The sequence below is a fragment of the Anser cygnoides genome, chromosome 10 (assembly GCF_040182565.1).
Source record: "Anser cygnoides isolate HZ-2024a breed goose chromosome 10, Taihu_goose_T2T_genome, whole genome shotgun sequence".
NCBI lineage: Eukaryota > Metazoa > Chordata > Aves > Anseriformes > Anatidae > Anser > Anser cygnoides.
In genome coordinates this window covers 22,890,932-22,917,245 of record NC_089882.1, presented here as the reverse complement: position 1 = coordinate 22,917,245, position 26,314 = coordinate 22,890,932, and the positions used below count along the sequence as shown (strand labels likewise).

Genomic DNA, 26,314 nt, shown 5'->3' with positions numbered 1-26,314 from the left:
CCGTCTGTAGTGCTTCCGACGTGAGTTACGGCCGATATATGAGGGCTTATTCTACATGCCGACCTCTACGGTGTGCCAGGAGCAAGGGGTGCTCCGTTTTTGTGCTGTCTGCACAACCTTTGCGTTCTGCCAACGCTGCCAACATTCCCAAGGACACAGTGGGTGGCTCCCTGCTGTCACAGCCGCCAGAAGCGAAACCTGCCCGGCCCCCCCCCCCCCCCCCCCCCGAGGCTGGGCCACTGGGGAGCGAAGCTCTGTGGTGGAGCTTCCGCCCTGGCGTCTGGAGCCTGGAGGAAAAAAAAAAAAAAAAAAGAAAAAAACCACCACCACAAGCGGGGGGAGCAGCCCCACCGCCGCCCGGACCATGCTCTACAGGACATGTAAGTGAGGGGGGCTCAGGCAGTCCCAGCACGTCTCCTCCTCGAACGCAGGGTGAGACTAGGTTGAGACCCGGGTTTCGTTCGTCCCTGGAGGGCTCTGGTCCTGTTCAGCTGGGGGAAAGTGGGGAGTCACGTTGTGATTTAACAGTTAACGGATAGAATGAGGAAGCGCGGCATGCTGACGCCGCCATGGCAAGGGAAAGGCTTAGTAAATGAAGTAACTTGATAAATAAAGAAATCAGGCGGTGTGCAGGGGGAAGCAGCAATTGCGTTGGAGATCAGCTACCCAGGAAATGCATCTGCTGCCCTTGTACGAGCTGGGAAATGAAACTCGGTCAGGTTGCTTCAGCTGGCTGCTAGGCTGGGGGGGAAAGCCTGAGAGAAATCCCAGAGGTTGAGAAGCCAGACCAGCCCCGCGGTCCAGCTTGGCCGGCAGCAGGGAGAGAGGGCCTGGCCCAGGGCTGCTCTGCCTGTGAACATTTTGAAAATAAAGCACAATTTGCCTCACAGAGCACAAGGGTTTCATTTAGCCCTTTGTGCCCAGCTTGTCCCAGCTGCTGGTCCTGAAAGCTGTGCTCCATTTCTGGCTGTGCTCTTTGAATGTCATGGGCCTGGCTGTGGGAGGGGACTCGGTGGCTGGATCCTGCCAAGGCCAGGCCCCAGCACGGGTTGTGTGTGTGTGGGGGACATGGCCGTGTCCCCCTCCAGCACCTGTGTCCCCCACCAGCACCCTGCTGGCTGCCTCCCGTACCTGCCTTCGCGAAGCAACCTTCGTGGCAGTAAAGTTACAGAAGGCAGACGTGCCACGGGCATGAGGAGAAGCTTTTTTTAACCCTTGATGCTTGCATCATTATCTGAGCCTGCGGGACAAAAATATCTTCAGGCAATGTGTCAGTGTATGCTGCGGCACTCCTGAGCGGTTGCTTTGCACTTCCATTCCACAGCGCTCAGAAACACTGTCTGCTAAATATCATTTGTGTCAGAGGTTTCAGTCTGTGTCACAGTAAGGCTACCAGGTTTTCAGGTCTGTGGTTTAGTTGCTGGTAGTGACTCCAGGGTCATTTTTGAGAAGAGCACAAACTGCAGTGAACTCACAGCTGTATAACACAGTCATAAAAGCAAACTTTCAGCATGCCATATGCCACTGCTTCTCAGTGCTCAGCAACATCTATTGCTGTAATATTCTAATATACAGATGAAATTCTCTTAAAAATACGATGAGAGGAGCTATAAAAATGACAATTTCCTTTCCACAAGGTGCCTGTTTCTATTACTACAACAGGTTGCCACAAATGACTTTGATATGGGTATGATCAAGGTCTCTGTGTGCAATAATAATAAGTTAAAAACCTGTTTTCATGCTGTTCAGAAAATCTGGATTTCTGAGGGTGAACGGAATAAACTCAGGATGCTTATACTCTATTCATCTTCCCAAGGGCAGGCACCATAACCGTGTCACATTATTTTGTAATACTAAAACTATTCCAAGGAGGTGTTTTTTATTTTTATTTTTATTTTATTTTTATTTTTATTTTTTTTCTCCTATATTATTACATTTTTTATAGATAAGGAAGCTGCTTCAATTTGCAGTATGGAGATATAGACCAAGACATTTTCAGGAGTACATGTGGGGTCTTGGGTATCTCATTTGTTAATTAAGGTGGTTATAACAGGCTGGCTTGCAAAAGCTCAGGGTTGCTGGGCTGGGGGATGTCCTGTGTTAGCCTCACGGAGACGAGGCTCGGAGGGTGCAGGTGTTGGATATGATGCTAGGTGAGACAAGGCTCAGAGGTGCGGGTGTTGGATGTAATGCTGGGTGAGACGAGGCTCAGGGGTGTGGGTGTTGGATGTAATGCTGGGTGAGACGAGGCTCAGGGGTGTGGGTGTTGGATGTAATGCTGGGTGAGACGAGGCTCAGGGGTGTGGGTGTTGGATGTGACGCCCGGTGGGAGCCTCTCCCCCGGAGTGCTCCACCAGGGTGGAAATGCCAACCTGGCAGGGAAGGCCAGGCGCTGAGAGCAAAGGCGAGAATACTGCAGAGCTCAGAGGTCTGGAGGAAGACTTGAGGACTGTGTCTGACCCTGCTGGGAACAGCCCGGTATCCATCCCCACGCAGCTTCTCAGGGCTGGTGCCGGGTATGGCCCTTCCTCCCGGACACCGCCAAGTGGCAGCACTCGCAAACTTCCAGCAAAGGCTCGGGTTTACTCCACCTCTGCCCCTCCATGGCCAGGCCTAGGCTTAGCTGAGCTGTCTCATGCAGGGATGTGCAGCCGGCTGTGAGGAAAGTCCTCCCCGGTTCCTTTCGCAGCCCCTGCCTGCCCTGTAGGTCTGTGCAGGCCTGGCGTCAGGCTTCAGCGCTGCAAGCTCGGTGGCAGAGCTGGGCCAAAACCTCACTGAAGGAGCTGCGATCTGAACCCACAGAGGTCTCCAACGGGAAGAACCCAGCACTGTTACGGGCTCAGGGCTGACCCCTGCTCGCAGCCAGCACCGTGTGAGTGCAGCTCTCCTGACCCTGCCGCGGTCGCAGCTGGGATCTGCAGGCCCATGCACTGCACTGGCCTCGTTTTTATACTTCACCCAGCAAGTTAAAAGCTGCTGGTGACACACGCACCAAATACAGCTTCCAGTCAGTCTGGGAGTCATGTAAAACTATGTATACGTATATAAACCCAGACTTTCCGTAGAGCATGCAGCCAAGCACTTCTGGAAGAGGCAAGGGACCAGCAGGCTGTGGACGAGCAATGCAGGAAAGATCTGGATTCTTCCTGGGTCCCATCTAAATGTTCAGATGTCTGCTCCCAAGACACTGCATCACCAAAAGCAAGGGCTGTATGTTTTATCATCTGTCTTCTAACTAATCCCAGTACACTGGTATAACTTCCTCACCCATTAGGCACGGACACACAACTTCTTATGGGCTAACCCTTCAGCTATTTTTGTTGTCTCTGTGGCCATCCACGCAAAGGTTTTGTTTCCAGTGCAAGGGTATGCTGTTGTGCTTGGGAACTTGCTGTGTAACAGAACCAAGTTGTTTTAGTGAAAAGTGTCTCCTTAAGTCGGTTCCTGAAGATGCCCGGGGCTGTGCGGGGCAGCAGTGTGTTAGCTGGGTGCCATGTTTTCAATGTGAGTCATAATTATAAATCATGCTGTATCTTTGCCATAGGAGACAACAAATTTTTCCGTTACAAAAATACCAGATTTCACAGTTAAAAAACAAAACAAAACAAAACAAAAAACAGTAGTAATATATTCCTTAATCACAATTCACAAACCTAAGGTTCAGCCTTGCTTCTCCGCAGCATTTATATCTGGGAATATCATTTTGCCTCCATACCTGCTGGGTAATTAAACGTTTATGAAATTTTATGCTGATGGGAGCTTTTAAAGTACACAGAGTTCCTTGCACTTCCTTCCTCGGAAGCAAACACATCCGAACTAATCAGATGCTTCGCTGCGAGTTTCTCTGCCACCGAGGGGAGCCGAGGGTCTCCTGGGACGGGGATAAGGGCCCCCGGGCTGGGCTCACCCCTCGCGGCTGCACCGCAGGAAGGCGGGCTGTCCTTGCACACGACTGTCACACGGCTGGTACACGGCTGTCACACACACACACAGAGGGCTGTCAGGGCCGCCCGGGGGCGGAACGGGGCGGGCGGCGCTGCCCGGCCCCGGGGCGGCCCCGCCGCGCTCGGCAGCAGCAGGAAGGGCCGGGCCGGGCCGGGCCGCTATGGCCGGTGAGGAACGGGAGGGAAGGGAAGGGGCTGGGGCTTCGGCCGGGCGGTGCACGGGGTGGGGGGCGCCGCCGTTCGTAGTGCAGCCCCGGGCCGGGCTGTACTGGGTCATACTGGGCTGTACTAGGCGCCCTGCGGCGGCACCCCGTTTTTCCCCTATATCTTTCCGTGCCGCCGTGCTTCTGGGGTGCGCGTTTGTTTACCTGCCGCCGCGCGTTCGTTCCCCGGCGCTGTCGGGTCCTAAAAACTTGAGATCCCAACACCGAGCCGTCCCCGGATTTAATTTAATTCCGTGAGCCATAACCAGCTCGTGAGTCACCAGGACGTGTACGGCTGCTAGGCAAGGGGCGGTCTGTGAGTGGCTGCGCTGCACAGGCTCGAGGCCTCGGGAAGTGTTCGCTGAACGCCGCCTAGCCTGAACGATGCTGCCTGTTGTCCGAGCTCCATTTTAAGGTTTTGCTCCAGCACTTAGAGGAGGGAGCTTGCACTCCAGTGCTTGCATGCATTCTGCAGGTTTTACTGAGGGATGCATGAGTTGTGCTGAGGGTTAGAGTCAGCAAATGCGATCAGGCGTGTATGTGGAGTTAAGCATATGTGTTTCTCCACCAAAAGCAGCGGGGCTGTAATGTATGTGGGCAAAAGAATTCCTCGGGGCAGGGTCACTTCCATACCAGATTTCACACTTGAGCAGGCCAGCTGCGCAGTGTGATGGCTGAAAGAAATCTGTCACTTACACCTGGTCCCAGTCTTCTGTTCAGTAAGACTGTGCCTCTGCACCTATAGGACAAGCTCTCCTGGTTACTTAAGAGCCCAATTACTTGATTTTTTATATGAAGGTTGAAGGAACACATAAAATAATGTCATGTTCAAGTATCAAGAGCGTTTTAACACTTCTTTGTTTTGTTTTATTTTCTATTTTTAAAGACGTTCAGATAAAGATAAGTTGTTGAAGTTGCTGTCAAAGGCACTTACCTTGTAGCAGTGGTGGCCTTGTGTAAGTGAAGCTTGGGAGAGAGGCAAGCTGTCTTCCACCTCAATATCACCGCTTCCAGACCAGAGGAGCAGACTAGTCCCTCCTCATCACGGGTACATTTGGTAACCAGTGTGATTTAATAATCTGGGTCCACTTCTCTGCAGCCAGATTCCCTCTTAAATCCTCAGCATGCCTTTCTTAGGCTCTTGAAAGGGGAAAGCCAACAACTAAATTAGAGTAAAAACTAACATTTTGTTGAGAGAGATTTTTTCAGCTCTTTGCTGAGATGCTTTAACAGGGAGTTTGCACAGATATATGCAAATGATTGGACCCACGCCTTGAGGTTTTAATTGTCAGATTGCCTTTGTGAGGTTCATGAAAATGATTAAGTTTTACAGGAAGTTGCAACTCGTGTTTACATTACCTAGCAGATACCATTAAGTTTCTAGAACTGATGTTCACAAATTATGTGTTGTTATGAAGAACAGGAGAGATGTATTGGGGTTTTGCGTCTGTTGTATTTAAATCTTTCTGCTTTATCTTGTCTGTTTGCTTGGTAAATTGAAGGAGGCTTTAAATGGGAAACCAAACAGAAGACAGTACCATAATAAAGATATAGTGGTGTAAGAGACAGTATCGTGAGTCCTTATGTAAATATTGATGGAGGTGTTCATTAGAAATGCCTACCTGCCTGGCTTCAGGCAGCTGGCAGTGTTCAGTCTCCCTGGGCCCAGGCATGGATTAGAGCACAGTTAAGTGGCACATTGCCGTGAGGAATGACTGACCACTGGCATACAAATTTGGAATTCAGCTGTGGGTTTTTTGTTGTTCTTTTTTTGTTGTTGTTGTTTCTTTTTTTTTTTTTTTATGGTGTTAAACATAGGTGGCAATCCAAAATGCAAGTGGCATGGCCACTGGGCCATGTGGTTTTTATCTGAAAGGGCAGCAAATGTAGGTCATGAAAGAGAGTACACAAGAGGGATGGCAACAAAAATCCAGTTTGCTCCGTCCCATTTGTTGTTCCTTATGTAGAAAACAATGTGGAGTCTTCTAAGGAAAGAATAATTAAGCAGAATGAAAATTACAAAGCAGTTTTTGACAGTCACTACAACCTGATAGCAACATGTTTGTGTTGTCAGTGCCAGCAGCTAGCGACCCCATTTGGGGGGGGGGGGGGGGGGGGGGGGGGGGGTTAAAATGTCTGTCCATGCCGTGGCATTATAGCTGTGGTCGAGTCCCCTGGTCTCACAGTTTTGCTGCTTTGGGCTTCTAGGCAAGCACCAGCCAATAATGAGATGGTCCTTGCAATGTTGGGGTGGCTTCTGCTTAAAAACAAAGTCACCTTAGCATAGAGATTTAAGCTTTTCTTTCCAATAGCTGTTGCCTCTTTGAGGCAGCGAGATAAAGGGTGGGTATGTGAAATGTCTCAGACCACCAGCTCCTAGATTCACAGAGCCTGAAAATGTGTTGGTAGTTTCACTGCAGGTGTGAAGCTAGCTGCTTTGGGCTTCTTTTATTTAAAAATGTAAGTGAAGGGTGCGTTCAGTACTGACAAGTGTTGGTGAGGCAGCTGTAGAGCATTGACATGTTGGGGCAGAAAATGGCGGGTCACTGGGCCTCTGCTCTACAGCCCCAGGCAGGCCCCAGCAGGGCCCAGCGGCCTGGGGACATCCTGCCACTGGTGTCTGCTGGTGGCACTGTTGGGGACAGGAGGTGGCTGGGACAGGAGGTGGCTGGGACAGGCCTGGGCACACTGGGCCACGGAGCAGCACGTGGGGTTTGGAATGCGTGTGTGCTTTCCAGATACCCTTATCACCTCAGGGCAGGGTGCTGCGTCCCAGCCACTAGCATCGGTGGGGTTTTGGTGGTGTGGAATTTATTATTGTATTTAACTTAGCAGCTGGAGCACAGTTCTGCACTGGTGGGTGGCCTCCATGGGCATTTTCTCTTTCCTGGTCTACCAGGAGCATGAACACTGCCATTGCTCCTGTGGGCTGAGCAGAGAATTCTTGGGGTCCCAGGAAAGCTGGGGGGCTTCAGAAGAAGCAAGGGAGATGCTGGAGGTTACTTCTTGGTGTTGAACTGGTGGTGAGCTCGATAACATCTCTCCAAAACATTTTAAACCTTGCACCCAGTCCTACATCCTGAAGTGAGGTGGTTTGGAGGAGATGATGGTACAGGTGGGTGAAGCATCTTTGTGGGGCAAGAAGCAGGCCACTTCAGAGGTAACTCTTGAAAATTGAGCAGCCCATGGGACTGGAAAAACATCCTGCAGACACCTGAGCCAGACCTAGGGTTTGTCCTTGGCAGGCACAGATAGCAATGTCTGCTAAGAGGGTTGTCTCGCTCTTTCCTCGAGCGTTTTGTCTTAGACTGGAGGAAAATGGAGCCACTCCTGAAATCTCAGTGAGGCTTACGCTGTGTAATGTAATCTGCGGTGCACAAGTGTGCAGGTTTCAGATGGCAGCAAAAAGCCTTTGATAAGACTGATGATGGTTCAGTGAGTATGTATAAATGAAAAGCACTGTGAAGACATGGAGTGCACCTGAATGCTCAGAAAATGATCTCAGCTTAAATGTGATCATCAGCTGGTCACAATTAACTTCACTGGTGTAATTGCTTCTGATAGACTTCCTTGTGCTGCCTGCATGGTAATCGGTGATGATGAGGCAGCAATGGAGCATGTGGAAACCAGAGGAGATGACACTTCAGTGCTGCTTTTATTTTACTAACTAATATACATCCTGTTTGTTGGATCTTTGCCTTGCTTTTAGCACTTGTTGTCATTTGTTATTGAATGTCAAGGTGTTATTTGAAGTTTAATTGCTCTGCTAGCTTGTAAGCTGCTGGTTCAAAATGTGGTTTTGTAATCGTGCAGAATGTACAGAGTTGTTTGTGACACTCAGAGTCACTTCAGATCATGTAACTGAGGCAGAGGAAGGAGGAGGAATCTGTCCCCACTGGGTGGCAGGGAGGAAGCAGGTGACATGGCACCTTGTTCCCCAAAACCTATTGACACGGACAGACAACTTGACGGTACCCTGCTGCCCTGGTTTGTGTTATCTCCCAGTCCTCCCTGAGCCTGTCGCGCATCCAGATGAGTGGATTTGAAGAGAAGTTTGATTTCAGTCCTTTTGTTGAACTTAGTGCAACAAAACAGATTTGCTCAGCAAATATGTCAGTGCACCGTGTTTCTAACAGCACACTGTAAGGCTGCCATGAAAGAGAGAAGTGGGAAGGCTAGGAATTAGAAACATATGAAAATAATGTGTTTGTAATAAAAAGTAAGAATGTAACTCCAGTTGTGTTTTGCCTGTGGAATGCCGCTCTGTGCAGTATCAATAGCTGTGTTTTTGTTTGAGCAGGAGTGGCGCTGGCAGCAGAGAAGTTGTTACTGCACAGTGATCACACTGGGAGGTTTTCCTGAGCTCTTTCCTGCAAATGCTGTTAGTACTATACAAACACAGGAAAAGGACAGTGTAATTAAAAAAAAAAAAAAAAGACAACTTCTATGGAAGAGCAAGGGCTGTGCATAGGCACAGTGCATCATGCATTAGTTTTCTGGCTTTCTCCTTAATTTTTCTGTTTGTCTTCTCTAAATCACAGGGCACAGAGAAGTGATGGTGGTGTGTTTTCTGGTAGCCAAAATACCATAAAACCTGTGCATGTGCTTTAAGCAGGGGGAAGGTACTGTGCTTTTTTTTCCTTTTCTTTCCTTTTTTTTTTCTTCCTGTGCTGCTCGGGTGTGATGTGCTCAACTTTAGCGGTTTACATTGACCAGTGGACTTGGTAGAGCACACTTGTTTAGGTCAGACATGTTAACACTTCAAACATTGTCACGGATGTTCTGTTTCTAAATCTGATAAGGGCGCAGTAACCTGTGGAACCTGCCTGAACCTGTGTTTGTATTTTAGTAGGGGCAATACACACTAATAGCTATAGGGAAAGCTATGCTCTAAGAGGGAAACTCCTGCAAAATCCATTGGTGTCAAATTGGAAAAGGTGCCTAAAACAACAGCAAGTGTGGATTTGTGTATTTGCAGAGGTCTGGATTAATATAAAAAGGTGTTTTATTGGAATGAGTATTCGAGTGTACTGTCACAGTAAAAAAATAAAATAAAGTTACTGCTTTTTGAATTCTCTTTCTCCCCTCTCCTGGGTGAGGTGGAATGCAAGGATTCCTTCTTTAAAAAAATTCATGGCCCTTTAACAGAGATTTGCTCCTAATGTTCCAGTTTTGTTTCAGTCTGGGCAGTTTATGCTGGGCACATGGCTGGATTCTCCTGTTAGACAAAAGGCAGCACTAAACTCTTGGCGGGTTGGGTGACATTGGTGCCAAGTCATCTCAGCCCTGTTGTGACTGGCTGGGCGAGCTTCCCTGCTTCCCGTCCTGTACCGCCAGCCGCTGTCATCATCAGGTCTTAAGCAGCAGGCAAAGACCAGCACTGCTCTATGTATTGTTATCAGCTGCGTACGTCCTTTGAAGCCTATTTGGGCTGTCCTTTTACTGTGCTATGTAAGAGAGAACATCTATGAAACACATTTACGTAAAAGTTCTTTTAAGATGTTATTTTTAAACTCTGCAATCTGACTCTGTATTTATAAATGGCAGAAAATGTTCAGTGATTTAACAATATTAGGACTGGATGAATGCTCTCAATTTGATTAGATATCCGTCAGTGCTTGACATCCAAATAATTCAGAGCCTTCTCCCTTTGGAAAGAGAGGTCAGTACCAGTGAGCAGCCAGGGGGTCAGGCTTGTGTGATTTTAATGGACAGGTCTTTGAAAGCATGTGGCTGTGTTACATATCCCTAATAGACAGTTTGGCTTTCAAAAATTATGTGATGGTAATAATTCTATTTTACGCATTTAACCACTGTTAGGAAAGTGAAATGTACAGGACTTAAAAACAGTTTGCTTACTGTGATTTTGCTTACTGTGATATTACTTACTGTGTCTTGTTCTTTGTGTTATTTTATTCTTAGATCAGTCGTATTGTCAGCGGCTGCAACATGACATGTATTTTCTTACAAGCAATAGCCGACTGAATGAGCAAGTGGTTGATAAAATTATCCTTCAGCTTAACAGAGTCTACCCCCAAATTCTCACCAATACAGAAGCAGAAAAGGTAACTTAATGAATTTTACTATATCTCTGAATGTTGTATTGTTTTTCTGAGTGCTGTCTAGTGAGCCTTTCACACTAAAAAGCCCGCATTCTTCAGTATCTGCCTAGGCATTCTTTCTCATCTTAATTTGCACTCATATTAGCAGTTCTTTCTGTAGTATTTCAGCACTTCAGGGATTAGCAAATGTATCTTCACACAGTGAAGAGTTAAGAAAATTTCTGTGTTAAGAAAATTCTATCCCTATTTTTCTCAATATAATACCCTCTGTTTTCTGTTGATAGCAGCTCAAAGACTAGGTCTGGTACATGTGAGCTGAGTTGCTTCTTCACCTCATTGCTGTTTTCTCCCACCTATAATTGTGAGGGCTGAGAAATGGATGGAGTTAGTAACATCTTCAGGAGGTGTAGCTGTACGTGGAGGAAGGCCTCCTTCAGCTTTCCAAAACGGGTAGCTGTTTTTAGGGAGAAAGATCTTTTAAACCTGTGTAGACTGAAAGGCAGTTAAAAGCTGCCCAGATCCTCATTGTAACAGCTTGTACTTGCCCTCTACTGATTGCATTGTCTGCACAAAGCTCAGAGTTTTGGCACATGAGTAGTTCTGCATTAAGAAAGCATAGATCTAATTCTTTCTCAGTCAAACTCTATGGGGATAAATAGTGATTTGGTGGTGGAGAACAGCGCTACGTCATCAGCTGAGCCAATCCAACCACCAAGTTACGACAATCAGTGTCATGTGCACAATTAAAGATGGTCTCATTTCCTCAAGATCTTCAGAATAAATGCAAAAGGAATTTATGAAATGTTTTTTTGTTGATTTCTACACTTAGCAAATAATAACGAGCTACTTTCATATAGGTCCAGGCAAGTTTCTGTCAACTCTGAGTGTTTAGGAAGCTTACCATTCCTGATGTATCTATTTGACCTTGTGGAAATTTTGCCAGAATAAGGAGTGTTATATCAGATGCATTGTATTCCCGTCCCCCTAGAGAATGAATTGATCCTAACTACATGTACTGCAAATATTATCTACTGTACTGGTATGAAATCTAATGCTTTGCTGAGAGTGGCTTTGGACACTTTCCAAATAAGCTGAGATCAGTCTGATGTGTGTAAGGTACACATTTTCATTTTTCTTTGTAAGGTCTTCTAATATTCATCACATTTTAGAGTACAGAAAAAAGAGCTTTCTTCTGCAGCTGCTTGCCATTGTGCCTGAGTAATGAGAATTCATAAATGCTGCACAGGGTATGCAGCAGTTCTGGAAGCAATGAGATGTGTAATCTTGGGATGATGAACACTCCAATATTGGGACTAATATAAGTAGTATAAAATACCTTTTTGGGTAATCACTGCTAGGTATCTAAGGGAAAACCTGAAAACATAAAAATTTCTTATGGCATTTGTTGGTATTTCCTATTTGCTGTCAGAATCCAATTGTGGAGTGGCAAGTACATTAGTTTGAATACAGAGGAAACATCAAATGTGAAGTAGCTGTCACTTTACTGAGACGGGAAAAAAAAAGAGGGAAGGCAGAGGCAATATGCTCTCCAACAAGCAGTGCTGTCCAGATGGAGCTCAGTGCCTTGAAGAGTCCCGAGCAATGCACATCCTTTTTAGGTTCCCATAATTTTCTGGCCCATTGTTTTATCAAATGTAACATGAGTTCAATATCTTTATTTCCTGGCATATTGTAAAGTGATATAAGATTGTTCTCTAGCTGTTGTAGTCTCTCCTCTGATGACTGCTTTTCTCTTACAGTTCAGGAATCCAAAGGCATCACTCCATACCAGGCTCTCGTATCTGATAAAGCACCTTCAAAAGAAAGGAGACAGACACTGTCAAGAATTTTACAGAGCTCTACAGATCAATGCTGAACAGCTGTATAATGACCTGCCAAGCAGGAAAATCTTGAGTAAGTTGATTTGTAGGTTGAATGAGTTGTGGATTTCCTTATCAATGTATTATGAAATCTCATTTCAGATGATCTGTTCAGATTATTTACATGTGTATATATATATATATATATATATTAACGTAAGGATTCCGTCTGACTGGAATTTCAAAAAGCAGTAAGGGATTTTGACTGCATAGCTCTTCTTGTTGATGAGTTTGGGGTGTCAAAAAATAATTGATAGCCTTGAAATATGAGTGCGTGTGTTTGAAACATTTTAAGTGCTACATGTAAGACAGCAATATAACTCATATGAGGGACAATTTCTCTCTTTGTAACATTGGCTCTTCATGGCTTTTTTATTTCATCAGTGTTTACTCTTCTTTGCAACAAGTCAGAGTATTAGAATAAAAAAAACCTTCAATTTGTTAAGCTAAAAAACCCAGTGGCTAAGAAACTTGCATTTCCCTCAATCTGTAAATCACCCAGTTGTGTCTACTTCAAGATGAAGCAAACACTTTAAATCATGTTTCATCCATGTACCTTTGCAATGCTGAACTACGATATTAGTCACTTAGGGCTCATTTTATGCATCTGGCATGCCTGACTGATGTCCATAAAACTGCCTACCAAAAATACCTATATGTATACATGTACATACTCCAGAAGGACTGAAGCCCAAACTTCAGATTTGACTCTACACTGCAAAGAAGCTAAGTTCTTTAAGGAAAAGTATCAAGCCTGAATTACTGTATGTTGATTTTTCTTTTTTTCCCTGCCTAGTGAACTGGAGAAAAGAACAATATTCAAAATGGATGGGAAATATGTTTAGGCCTCCAGCATGCTGAAATGACTTGAGCAGCTTGAGGGAAAGCTCCTGCATATAGGTTAGTGAAGGTGCAAAGGGACTGCAGTTTAAGAGTTCCTTAAGAAATATCTAACAGTACTAATGCTTCACCAGTCAGTTGATTCCAGTTATAAAAACTCCACAGTTATCTGCCAGAGGAAGTTTTAGTAACGTGGGTCAAACACCATTTAGATTCAAACTGTTTCATCAAAAGTTCGTAGGTCTAAAGAAACAAAACACCAACAAATAAATCCACTCTTTCTCTTATTTCTGGAGTATGGCATGCAACTGGCAGAAAAAAAGCTTGCAAAGTTGTAATTACCTTTTAAGATACAGCATTGTCTAGCTTTGTTCAGCCTTCCTTTTTTGAAGGAAAAGGTTTGTGTCTGCCCAGCACAAATAGACAACGTCTGGAAGACTGCGCCACTTCACTGCCTGCACAGGAAGGCTGCAAAGTTCCCCCAACTCTCCAAATCCTACACCCAAACCCCCTTGAACAGGCCCATCCCTGCCTCAGAATCTCAGCTGAACATGAATCTCTACTGATTCAGCCTTGCAGCAGATCTAAGGCAGTGCTTTTGATCTGCTATTCACCGTGCAGCTGCCATGCCCTTTCAGAGAACAGGCTCTTGAATCAAATAGTCTTGGATCTATCACTTTTATCTGAGGTAGAGGTGAAGGGCGACAGGTTTTCCTGCCAGGCTGACTAGAAGGCAGCAGACAGCCTTTAGTAATTAAGAGCAACTTAAGAAGTCTTAGTGTAGTCACTAAGAATATAATTTCAAGCATGTATTGATGTTTTAAGAATTTAAACTGTTAGCGTTCAATAGCTCTTATTTCTACAAGCCCTTTCTGAACATGGCTCTTACCTTATCTGTACACGTTAGCTGAGGTCTGACTACATCCCCTATAGATGGTCTCAATTCAGCTAGGTACTAGAAATTGCACAGCTGTGCACAGGTTCATCGGTACCCATAAAACTCACATCGGTAGGTGTGCAGATGTTGAGCAGACGGCCCCTCACACTGTGTTGTGCTGTTGTCACACCTGGACAGACTAGCAGAGAGGAAACTTGCATGGGGCCTCTGAGCAACTTTTTGACTGTTAGCTAGAGCATGAACATGCTCATCCCTGTCCCTTGGTTAATTCAGAGAGCTTTATTCGAGGAGCGATGCGAGTAGGCAGGGTGAGGGCCTTCTCATGTTCAGACAGCACATAATAAGTACATGTGCTAGGGCTGCCTCAAAGCAAAAATAGATGTTCATGGTTCTCCCAAGCTGTTTATCTGCAGTTGCGTTATGTAGAGGGGCTCCCAGTAACAGTCGTAAGTCATTAATACTCTGTGTCTTGGTACAATCTTATGTCACCAGCCTCAGAGCGATGATAACAATTCAAATAACTGAGTTAAAACAGTACTACATGGTGAGATTGTGCAATTTCCTTGTATTGACCCAAGGAGGAAGTAAGGTGATGAGAGTGTTTGCATTAATGTGTTTGCTGCTTCTTACGAGTTCTGTAACTAAAACAAATGTCTGCATTCTGGATTGAATGGCTGATAAACATTTGTGCAGTATATTGAGCTAAAGCCACAAATGATTTAATTCTTCATAAAAAGCTACTTTTTCAGTATAAGCTATTATTTCTCATTTCTGTGAACGTGAATCATTTTGAATATTACAGGCATTATCCTTCAGACCTCCAACATGTACAACTTTTATGTTACTCATAGGAGTAGTCAGAAACATATTCTACAAAGGAGAACCTTTCAAAGATTTCTCTTTCATTGCAAAAGCAACTTCAGTATTTGTGCTAGAACAAGATTCCTTTTCTTTGCCTCAAGTATAATATTGCAAATGAAATGTGTAGCAATGTCTCCTAATTCCCACTAGAGGGTGGAGAAGGCACACAACATGGACAAAGCTGTTGAAGCCAAACAGGATTTCCATGTGAATCAGAAAATGGTTTTATTTCTCTCAAAGCTGACATGGATTAGAAAGATAAAGGATCAGCTCAGTTCTATGCAATGATAGCTTGGCAAAAGTTCAGGGTTGGCTGTGCTCTCCTGTGAAGTGCGGGGATTTCTTTACTAGAGTATCTAGAGAGGATATCCCTCAAAACAGGCAGGCTACGTAAGAGTGTCATCGATGCAGAGCGCACCATGGAGGCTCTGCAGCAATCCTTTCTCCCTCGGTGTGACTCAAGCTCTGCAGCAAAGTGGTTCAGATGTTTCTGTTCTGCTTGAGTACCGTGCTGTCACCCACCCGAGAGGGATGTTTGTAACGTGGGTTATGGGCATTTGCTGTCTGACTGAGGGCAGGTGTACAGGGCAGCTTTCCAGGACACCTCACATAGCACCAAATTGTTGTGCAGAACATCAGCTTAAACCATTCTCAAATTCTGTCCTATCGACCATCAAATTTGAAACTCTGACTTTGTGCTTTTTTTAAAATAAAACAAAACAAAACAAAAACCCTCTCTTGTCTACCAAGAAGTTTAGATGAAAAACTTGTTTTGAAGATTCATGAAGTATTAAAGGAAAGTCCCTCCTCTGCCACTTAAGGTGACAGCAGCATTCCCTTGTGATGCCCACACCTTCAGTGGGCAGTGCTATCTCCACATCCATATGGTGAAGGTGCCTCTAAAGAAACATCCCCCCCCCCAAAAAAAAAGCAGCTGCAGATCTCTCTGCCCAAAACAGAGGTGGAGGCTCTACTTCACCTCGTCTGTGTGCATGAACATGCAAGAAATGGGAAGAGAATCAGTCTGGACCTGTTCTAGTGAAACAAAGGTGCTGCTTAGATATTTTACTCCACAGCTGCTTTCTTAGTGTCCTCTCACCCATCCTGTTATGCTTTCAGACCATGTTTTTAGGAGAGCCTAAATGCCTATTCTTTCTCAAGCCCTTCCAAAAGCTGTTCTGTGGTTATCCCTGTATCTTATATGTGCAGAGAGCTAACTTGGAGTAAACCTGCATGGGATGTCTCTAAATAAAGGAAAAAAATAACAACACCACAACTTTCTTGTATTGCAGAAAAATAGTTTTATAGCTGCTAACTCTTGAAAATCTTGTGTTAAGGTCAACGTCCTTTTCTACTTGATTTTGCAAAAAAAATGCTACCTAGAGGCAAAAATTATTTGTGCCAGATGTTAGCTCATAGCACCTACAGATTTCAAAAGAAGCTGTACAAATATTTAGCTGAAAGCAGAATTTGGATAAATAATCTGTGCCAAGCAGTTTGTTCTGAGTGATTCATCTGCCAGATATAATCAAGCATGGAGATTTAGTCAAGAACAGAACAGAAAGGATAGTACTACATTAAATCAGAAGGTTGTTTTCAGATTAGCACATACGTTGGCTCACAAATATTTTGTATTTAGCACAATGAAAGTTTCTGGCATTATGGAAGGATTAGCTCTGGCTTTTCTCACTTGCGAAACAATTTGAGTGCTCTAAAGTACTCGTGTGCCAGTGGTTGTCGGTAGTTGTCCCTCATGTCTGAATGCCAGCACTGCTATGTGTGATGTTACTTATGTGGTTAGAGCCTAACCAGATCAGAGGTGTTGCTGCAACCATTTATAGCTATTTATAGTGCATTCAAATGATGGTGTGACTCTGTCTTTTGATCAAAATATATCCAGGTTTAACAGTAACAACGATTTATTTTGGGAGGAGCTAATATTTCATGTCAAAAATTGATATTTTTCTGAAATGTGGTATTTCGCAGAATTTTGCATGTGCTGATTATGTTTGTGTGTTTGCTTGAGCTGAGTACTAACTTGTGATGTGTTGCTTTTATTTCTAGAAACCACAGATTCCACAGAGATAGACACTGACATGGAGAAATGTATGCTAAATGACAGGGGTAAATAAACGCATACAGTGTCACTTTATGGAATGGCTTTTCAGATTATGATGCAATTTATTTTATCATGTAACTTGCATTTCATGTAACAAATTGTTTGTTTTATGATACCTTTACTGTCACCGTTTAAGTGGAATTAATGGAGGAAAGCATACTGAGCTGCTGTTGAGGAAACCAGTGCCAGGAAATTCAAGAGACTGTAGAGTTTAATCAATATTCACAATGGTATTTTACTTGCTTTGTTTTAGCTAAACTCTTCATTTCCTATGATTTGTTCAGGGCTTGAATAGGAAGGGCTATTCAGCTGCTGCTGCTGTGACTTTGCGCAAGGCCATCAATTTTTCTGTATAGCTTTCAAATTTTTTGATTTTTTAAAGCTTTCAATTTAAGTGCAAATCATTTAACAACAAAGACAGGAAAATAAGCAAGGATGAACTTAAATATATTTTCCTTAGGGAAACATGTTTTTTTTTTCCTCTTGCTTTTTTTAATGTCCAGATTACAGAGAGGCATATATTTTTTATTCACTGAAAAATATTTTGAAAATAAATTGAAGAGCTGAAGAAACTAAAAGAAAGATGAAGAATGTTTTGAAATTCGTAATGAACTCATATCATTTAAGTTTTAGTTGATGTTTTATATAGAAATTTGCATTCAATTATGGGATACTAAAAGCACCTTATATGAAATGTGCTTTTTTGGCATTTTCCCTCCTAAGAGAAGACTGAAACGAAGGGCAGAAACACAGTGTAGCTCAACGTATATTTTTGTGTCACTTCTTTGAATATTTAACCAAGTTGCCGTTCAGGTTTTTGTTCACACTGCTATTGCTGATTGCAGCATAACAGGAAGATCAGACAAGGTTCTCAGAAATAAGAAAATGAAATAATTTGTTCTTTCTCATGCTGATGAAAGAGCCACCATCGGACTGGAGGTTGTTCAGCTGCTAGTGACCCTCTTAGGGAGGTTACATCTGAAAGAGCAACCAAGTTGTTGCTCCGCTGCTGTTTCTTTAATGTCCACATCCATGTGATTGGCTCCACTGATTTGTTAGTCTGGCGTACGTTTTTCCTTAAACTGACAGGTGCAGTTTAATTCATAGTGAAGTCATAAATATAAATAGAATATTAGATGCTAAAGAAGCTGATATAAATCTTTGTGAGGCTTTTGTATATGGATAAGTATGAATTAGAAAGGTTTTATTGAACATCAGCATTAAGCTGCATGTAATTCCAGGCAGGCGCATTAAAGCAGTGTTTCCAGTGAGGGGTTTGAGGTATGCGTGTGGCTCTGCATTTCAGAATTGTAAACAGGAACAAGAATATTTGCTTTTGTTATGAAAGCATAATTTGTGAACACCTGTATATGTAATTATATGCAGTCCCTTCCTGCTCCATTTTATATGAATGTGTGCATAGATGCTATTAAAATAAGTGAGACATATAGCTACAGGAATAAAGTAAGTCCTGTGTACTAGTTGCAATCAAGGAAACTGAACTGATGGCTGGCACTGAATGGGCTTCTGGCATTGGTTCTGTTTTCCTTCTTTGGCATTAGTTATTTTTATGGGGCCTGATCCTGCATGCTTTTTACAAAAAGATGACTTTGCGTGATTGAAGCCAGTGGAACTTGAGCATGCTGCCTCCACAGCAGGATTCAGGGACAGTAGCAATTTCCTTAGGGAAAAAGGAGATAGGCACAAGGCAAAAAAGGGGATAAAGCAAAACCCTAAAGCCCTGCTTGTGAGGGACTGCAGTCTCATGTGATGTATTTTCTCAGTACTCTTACCCCATGGGCAGTACATTGACCCAATGGAGTAAAAAACCTACATTATGTGGGTGAGGTCCCAGTAATCTGGTTAGCATTGTGTTGTAGTGTTTAAAGGTGTTTTTGCTCAAAGTTTCATACTAAGAAAACATCTAAGGAAGCTCTCGCTTCAGTTTAGTAGAATACAGTTAGGTGAACATAAGCGAACAGTGAATGGTGTCAAAGCAACTAGAAGAAATTAATTATGGTGTAGTAGATGTACTTCATAGTATGTTAGGTACAGCACATACATAATGGTGAATGTGCTAGCTTCATTTGAATACACTTAGTTATGCATATTAAAAGCAACTGATGATTTAGGAACTGAGATAAACTTCCACTGCTCTGCTCTGTCCTAATGGGTTCCCTATTTCGTTTTCTCTAGGTCCGGTGTTTTTCCTCGCTTGTTTTAGTGTGGCTGCAGGATTTGCATTGTTCTGGTATTGCTCTCACTCAGGTAATGTACCCTGGTGTTTTTTCTCTCTTTTGCCTTACTTCAGCGTGTGACTAGGGAGAGCGGTGTGCTTCTTGATCTAACATGGCTTACTTAATAGAGCGGGTCAAGGTGTCATCATTCATTAATGAGGTTAGGATACAAATTGCACTTCAGACATGCCGAGGTATAAATAATGGATAGTTTGCCTACAGAAGATGCCACAAATAGGGGCTCTTTTTAAAGGCAGTAGCCATGTGAGCTCCTGTTGCTATAGCAATGGGTCATGATTCCCAGCAGCCATGAGGCAGAGGCAGGAAAGCATCCCCAAACCTCCTGGCTCCCACACCTTCTGGAGCTGTTGAAGCACAAGCGGTTCCAGGGCTGCGGGTCTCAGCTCAATTGCTGGGCCTGAACAGCTACAGCATTACCTCTGTTGCTGGCAGTGCAGGGCAGGTACCTGCTCGGCTTCCCAGCCCTGCCTCTGCTCTCCCAGCGGAGAGGGTGCTGTGAGGGTGGCGACCCGTAGCAGGAAGGGCACTGGCGTGTCCCCGTGGGTCAGCTGCAGGGAACCAGTGAGTCAGCACCAGCAGGAGTGGGCAGCTGGCTCAGCAAGATCGCTTCCTCTTGGCCTTCACGCGCTGCGGGAAGTGCCATCTCTACAGGGTAGGTGGGGAGCAGAGCCCAAACTTCATTTTGGATTAGTGCCTTCTGGTCCTTATACCCTGGTCACAGCAGTCATATTTGGGCATTGTCATTTTCCCTTTTTTTTTTTTTTTTTCTGGAGCTGTGGGCTGCTGTCCCTGATCTGTAGCACAGGCTCTTGGATGTTTTGGGTGCTGTCTGGGCTGTTACACTTCGCTCCCAGATCAGTCCCTTGGGTGGGCTTTCCACAGAGTCGGGGTTTAAGATTGACAGGGAACCATTAGACCTTTGAGGTTAACTCTTGTGCTTCCTTAGCTGCCATCACCTTCCTTCATCGGGTTCAGTCACCAGCATTTAACAGATGCATTTTCAGAAAAGCATTCATGGACCAGTCAAAAAAACCCAAACAGGATCCATCACGTCCCTTGATCCCAGTTAATTGTCCATAGTATTAGAAGTGTATATCTTACAAACTTGTTTTCAGCTCCAGCTAAAAATGTATTATGCCTTTCTCTACCAGATTAGAGCCCTTAATCCCATGTTTCTGTGCCAATTGACACTTCATGTTGTCTCCCTGTGGAGGTGCTGGTGCCTCGATGACTTGAGTGAGTCTGTAAAATAAGCAGCTCAAGCTCTCCAAGTCTTCTGTTCCAAGGCTCTTTTATCCAGTTTTTGTTACTCTTTTGTGTATCTGTGCAGTGTCTCAATGCCCCCTGTGTAACTGGACCACCAGACCTGGATGTGACATTCCACGCTCACACCACTCTCACATCCAAGGCCATGCTCAAGTGCAAAACTGCCTCCTTACCTAGCTCAGTAACCTCCTGTTTGTGTGTCTGGGACTGCAGCAGTCCTCACATTCGTCATTATCCTGTCTTGGCTGTTGAGGCATACAGTATTGAAGGAAACAGGCTTTCCTCTAGGGTAATTTTCGTATTGATTTTTATTTTTCCTAGATGCTGCTCACTAGCTAGAATGAAATTTAACCGTGTTCATGTTCTCTCTTTCCTCCCATCTTCATTTCTGTTTTAGATACGAAAGTCATAGGAAGAGCCAGGAGGATCTTGGGCTTTTCTCCTATTATCATAGGAAGACATGTTAGAAATATTTGTATGTTGTATTTGGAAGACATATCAAGAAATTAAGGAAAAGCTGCCTCTTCACTTAGACATCTGTACAGTGTATCTGCCAAGGGAAGACAACGGTGCATGAATATTAATGTACTATACTCTCATACCAAAGATTTTATTAACTAGCTTCATCAATAATTGTGTTGCCTCAAGATGTATTCAGAATTTCAGCTATATATGTCCTTCCTTATGGGAATGGACCATTTATTTTTGTAAATGCTTATTTTAAAGTATTTATCATTTGGATAAAAGTATTTTTAATACAAGCTATAAAATTATATCCTAACTGATCATGGGTCTTAAGCCATGTTTTGCATATATGTATTTTGTACTGGAATGAAGGAACATAACTGTTTAAGGAATGCTAGACTGTCTTTTATGATAATTAATTTAAGAAAAGCACTTAAAAACACACCACACACACTCAAAGCCTTACTAAGAAATGGATTTCCATCTCCAGATTGTCTGTTTTGTCTAGATCCTTTATCCTTACTACCTGAGCTCAGGTGGGCACTGGTACCTACAGAGCTTTTCAGTGCCAGTTACCTGTGTGTATGCCTAGTCCTTGCCATGTTTTCTAATCCTCTTTGTGCCTCACCACACCTGCCTTGTTTGTGCTCATGTTGAGCTGTTCGTCATGGTTTGAATGCACTGGAACTCCTGCAGGCTAGTGCCCAGCCCGTGGAGGGTCCTGGGGATTTGAATGTCTGATCTGAAGCACTTGAAACTACCAAGAAGATTTTTTAGAGTTAGCTTTGTCTTTACCAGTGAGGTGTTTTGGGGACTGTACATCCAAGAAACTGGAGTAATCCACAGTATTTTGCAGGGAGTTAGTATTGTGACTTTTTTAATGGCCAAAAATATGTATATGTACTTGAAGAGCCTGAGATTGTTCATAATGTTATTTGATGATATGTTTTTCATCTAGAAGTTGAAACCTGAAAAACCTGCAGAAACCATTTTCAACATACAAACAGAGTAAAACGAAAATTCTTGAGGGAGGTTCAGGGAGTCAGGGCTGCAAATGAAGTATCTGGGTTTTCTTAGCTTTGGGAACCTAACCAAGCTCCTGCCTAGCTCAGTACAAATGGTTGTGGGAAGTGACATTATCAGTGGGTAGTTCTTCAATGGCCTGTTCAAGAACGAGGAACCTGGGGTGACTGTTTCCCTGTACTTGGTGAGAAAGATGTTTTGTGGCTCCTCTTTCACTGGAATGCAACTTGCAAATCAAATTGAAAGCCATTAGAATTTCGCATGGGGATCCTTCAGTGCATGGTAACTTGTGATGTTGCTGCAACTTATTCAGGTGACTGAGCTTTTGGAGAAATGAAGTCATTTGAAGTGGATTTCTCAAAACATCCAGACCAAAGATTGTCTTCCAGCTTTAAACTTTATGCTATAAAAATGCCATCATTTTCTCCAGAGCAAATTATCTTGCAGTAACTGTATTTCTTTCCAGCACAACACTCACTAGATATTGTAGCAGGGGTGTACTCCAGAGGAGGAATTGGGTACAGGGCCAAATTTCTAAATAAAAGACCCATGGAGTATTTTCAGGAAGTGTGAAAGAGTGATGAAAAAGGGCTCAAAGCCTCCCAGTTTTTACTGTTGTGACAGAATGTTTTAACCTACTGCTTTGCAGTGACTGAGGCAAGAGCCAACCTCAAGTAAAAGTAGCCACAGTCTGCAGCAGGCAAAATCTTGACAGTGCATCCTGACAGTCATCACTGCCATGACTGCAGCTCACCTGAAACACCCAAGTGAAATGAAATGAGCTGCAGCCTGGTTGTGGTACTGCTGGAAGCACGCTGTAAGTCAGCACCAGCTACCTGGCTAAGCATTCCTTCTGACCCTCTGGGGACAGGTGAGCCAAGCTGAGCTCTTGGCTGCGGGGTTTCTGCTGCTGCTGGCACCTGAAGCAGCTGCTCTTGAGCTGGCCTGGCTATTTTTACACAGCTGCAGCCACTCCTTTGCAGAGCTGGCGTTTCAGTAACAGCTCCCCTGGGGTAACTGTGCGGCTCTCAGCAGAGCAGTGGTTTGTGTAGACAGACATACCCTGAGATCAGCAGCGGGCCACGGGATATTATAAACACTTAATAGCCTGATTGGTGCAGTGTAAAATCTGAAATGATACAAATACTAGGCAAACAAAATAACACCCAGCAGAGCAGTTTATTTAGACTTCTTTTCCCCTGCCTCCATCCCACCATCTCTTGTGTCTGCTCAATCTAATCTCCATGGGGAATCTTATCAGGGAGAGAACTGTGACAGAGCTGAGAGCGTTTCCTATAGCGTTGCTGAACAGCTTTGCTTTGGGCACGCCGCGAGGCTCTGCTGCCCGTGTTGCACCACAAGCTGCTGCTGTGCTGCCTTCCATCTTGGGAAAGGCTTTATTAAGTTCTGTTGTTTTCACTGTGCCTTGGCTTTTGTTAAAAGTGACAACAGGTGGATTTTCTCCAGCAAACTATCTCTGGTTTATAGCACTTGGAATGAATTGTTACTCTCCCCACTCCTGCTTAAATCCTATATCAACCCCTTTTTAAGGGACTAGAAAAAATACTTCTGACCTCCAAGGAGGTTTTAAATCCTTGCCTTGAAGCCAACTTTGAAACCTCATTAGAAGAGTATTCCATTTTACATGAAAAACGTTATTCAAAATAATGTCAACAGTCACACCTCATTTTAAAGCAAAACTAGAGGTCTCATTGCTGCTAGGCAGATTCCTTCTGCTTAGGTCATTCACCACGTTACCCTTTGAATAAGAGGTTGTAAATTGTTGTGAGCTGTTACTGAAACGTGCAGAAGCTGTCAGTGCCTTGCTTAACCTGAAGGTGAGACCCTGTTGTACTTGCTGGTTCGAGGATGCCCAGCAGTGCCAGGAGCCATCCCAAATCCACACTGCCCCAGGAGCACAGCAGCTGCGCAGCAGCACATGGTCCTCCCAGTTAATTATACCAAGGGGCTTTCTTGAGCCTCTAAAACCATAGGGAGTAGGAAGGCTTACTGAAGGCTCTGGCTGTATTTCTTTCCGAGGTTGCTTGAGATGAAGATGCCTCTCAGGAAAAAAATTCCAGGACAAGCTATCCCCAGGGCTAGGGCTGGGAGGAGGGAGGAAAAACAAGCTCAGATTCATCCCATTGTTGTTGGTGACAGGACCTGACAGCAAAGAATGGAAAATAATCTGTTCCTTTATCAGCGCTAGTTTTGAATTTAAAAAGTGAGGGTAGCTATAAAGCTGTCGTGTGCAGAGGTTTGTGCAATATGCAGTCTCCAGAGAAAGCAATGACTCCTTTCCTTCCCTTTCCCTGCACTGTCATAGTCCTTAAAAAGGCTTAAAGATGTCGGGCAGAACTTCAGTGGGTGTTTTGTATTCTCTGGGGTAGAACAGAGCATTGCAGGCGAGCCTGTTGGGAGACATTCTTTTTCTCTGAAAATTTTTCTTTCAGGAACAAATGCCAAGGTTTAACACACTTCTCCACAAATGTGTCTGTGCAGCAAATGCAGACAGATGAAGTGATAATTCTGTATTTGGTTCCTGGAGGAAGCACGTATATACCTGCTTGGGAGTCAGGTCCTTCTAGGCAGGCAGTGTTATTTACTTCAAAATAAATTCGGTAGGGTTCTGGATGAGCCTGCCAGCTGCAAATTTTCAGCTTCCCTGTCAAGTTGAGAACAGCTTGGCGTTTATGGCTGAAGATGCGCTGGTGTTGAGGAACACACCTAGCTGCCTGTGCAGGGAACTTGTCCTGGCTGTGTGCAATTCAGTAGGTGGCTGCGCGTGCAGAGGCTGGAGGCCATTCTTGTCAACACCGTGATAAACATACACTAGACATAGAGGAGCTAATAAAAAGCAGCCATATTTTTCACTTACCCTGTCTCACCTTGTGCTACTCTGGTTGGAGCAGAAAAATGTTTGCATTAGCAGCATCAAGGGCTAAGGAGCCAAGCAGCTATGAAGTCAGCGATCCTCATCTGGAGGGCTGAACATAGCACTCAGGAAAGCGATGGTCAAGGCAAACTGTGGCCACCGATGTGTGGGAGCATGCAGGATATCAAGCAGCACCAGCACATGCTCTGCTGTGCGGCCCTGCCTCCTGCAAGGCTGATACCTAGCCAAAAGTCATCATCCTTCCCTGCTTTTTCACATGAAGGGGCTTTCTGATTAAGTAAGTAAAAGTAAAGCTGAACTCTGATTGTCCTGTATATAGTGCCTGGGGTCCCTAGGTTCCAGCAGGAGAGCTAGGCGGTGTTGCAGCCCCCGAGCAGCGAGCAGACTGCTGGCCCCAGCCCCCTGAATGGCTGCAGCAGGCTGGCTGGGCCGCCTGCTTCCGAAGGGCTGGGAAGCAAAGTGACAGATCATACTGTGAATTTGCACAACTCCATTTAAAGACAGCCTGCTATTTAAAGTACTTCAGTGGAGGATGGTGTGCCTGCAAGTGAGAGCTATAATGAAGTGATGATTCACTCCGGGGCATGCAGGGCTACTTGATAGCTGCTGCCTGCAGTGTTCAAAGCTGCTGAGGCAAAGTTACCTTTCTTCCTTCTTTCATTTGTGATTTTTTTTTCTCATACTGTAATAAATTAAAAACATTAAAACATTTGGTCAATGACTGCCGTTGTGGATGCTTTTCACTGCTGTTCTGCATACACAAACGTTAGCCCAGAAAAATGCCTTGCCTTAACTGTGTAATCAGTGTTGCTGTTACACAAAGTAATGAAAACAGTTTGCTGCACTTCACAGGGTCTGTCTTTGTAATCATTTATCCTCACATATGTCTTCTTTAATTCTATACAAAATAATGGCATTTTTTTGTAATGGGATGAAGCTGGTACTTAAATTGTAATAAAATCTGTACTGAGAGAAAAGTGCTGCTGTGTATGGTGTGTGATACTCTTTGCTCCCCTCTCAGAAGTGCTCCTTGACACCTTGCCCTCATGGCAGCTGTCTGCCGAATCCTGCTCTCTGATGGCTAATATTTGCTCTTGGCCATTTGCGGCAAGATTTTTAATATTACCAGCTGGTTTCAAAGTTCTTTGTCTAACCTGCTGTGCGATCTGAAATCAAACTCGATACATGTCCAAAACCTGGTGTCTCTTGGTGAGGACCTGGCTTGGTGTCATTTGGACAGCCCCATGAATCCTCCTCACCCGCAGGGGCCTGTGTGGGGCCTACAGCCGCTCTGCAGAAAGTGACTCAGACACACACTGAATGTGAGGGTTGTCTTCACCCCACAAAAAGGGACTTGAGGTGGCATGAACATGCACACTGATATGTTACTGGCCTGTTCTGTTGTGTGAGCTTTAAAGAGGATCTTGGTCAAGGTAAGCGATGATGGGCCAGAGTGATCCAGTTGAGCATTTTCCCTCCCTTGGAAAGGTCTCCTCCCCCCATTCAACATGAAGCTCTTCTGTGTAAGAGGAAGAGGAGCAGCTTTGTGGCCAGAGGGCGTCCTTGTGGTTGTGCTGAGCAGGCACGTGGTGTCCAGAC

At 44.4% G+C, this 26,314-nt stretch overlaps 1 protein-coding gene across 9 annotated transcripts; it reads left to right on the top strand.

Moving 5' to 3' along the window:
• Nucleotides 1–216: 216 nt before the first annotated feature.
• Nucleotides 217–25,695, top strand: CARD19 (caspase recruitment domain family member 19). 9 transcript variants are annotated; one of them, XM_013187700.3, is made up of 7 exons: nt 229–380; nt 8,689–8,769; nt 10,070–10,212; nt 11,970–12,123; nt 16,753–16,812; nt 19,004–19,075; nt 20,729–25,695. In XM_013187700.3, the coding sequence occupies exons 2-7, from the start codon at nt 8,748–8,750 to the stop codon at nt 20,839–20,841; spliced, it is 564 nt and encodes a 187-aa protein (XP_013043154.1). In that variant the 5' UTR covers nt 229–380; nt 8,689–8,747; the 3' UTR covers nt 20,842–25,695. The 9 variants fall into 9 exon arrangements, with proteins under 9 accessions (XP_047917363.1, XP_013043156.1, XP_047917364.1 ...); XM_048061408.2 differs by lacking the exon at nt 229–380 and adding an exon at nt 4,015–4,112; XM_013187697.3 differs by lacking the exon at nt 229–380 and adding an exon at nt 5,048–5,195.
• Nucleotides 25,696–26,314: the final 619 nt, after the last annotated feature.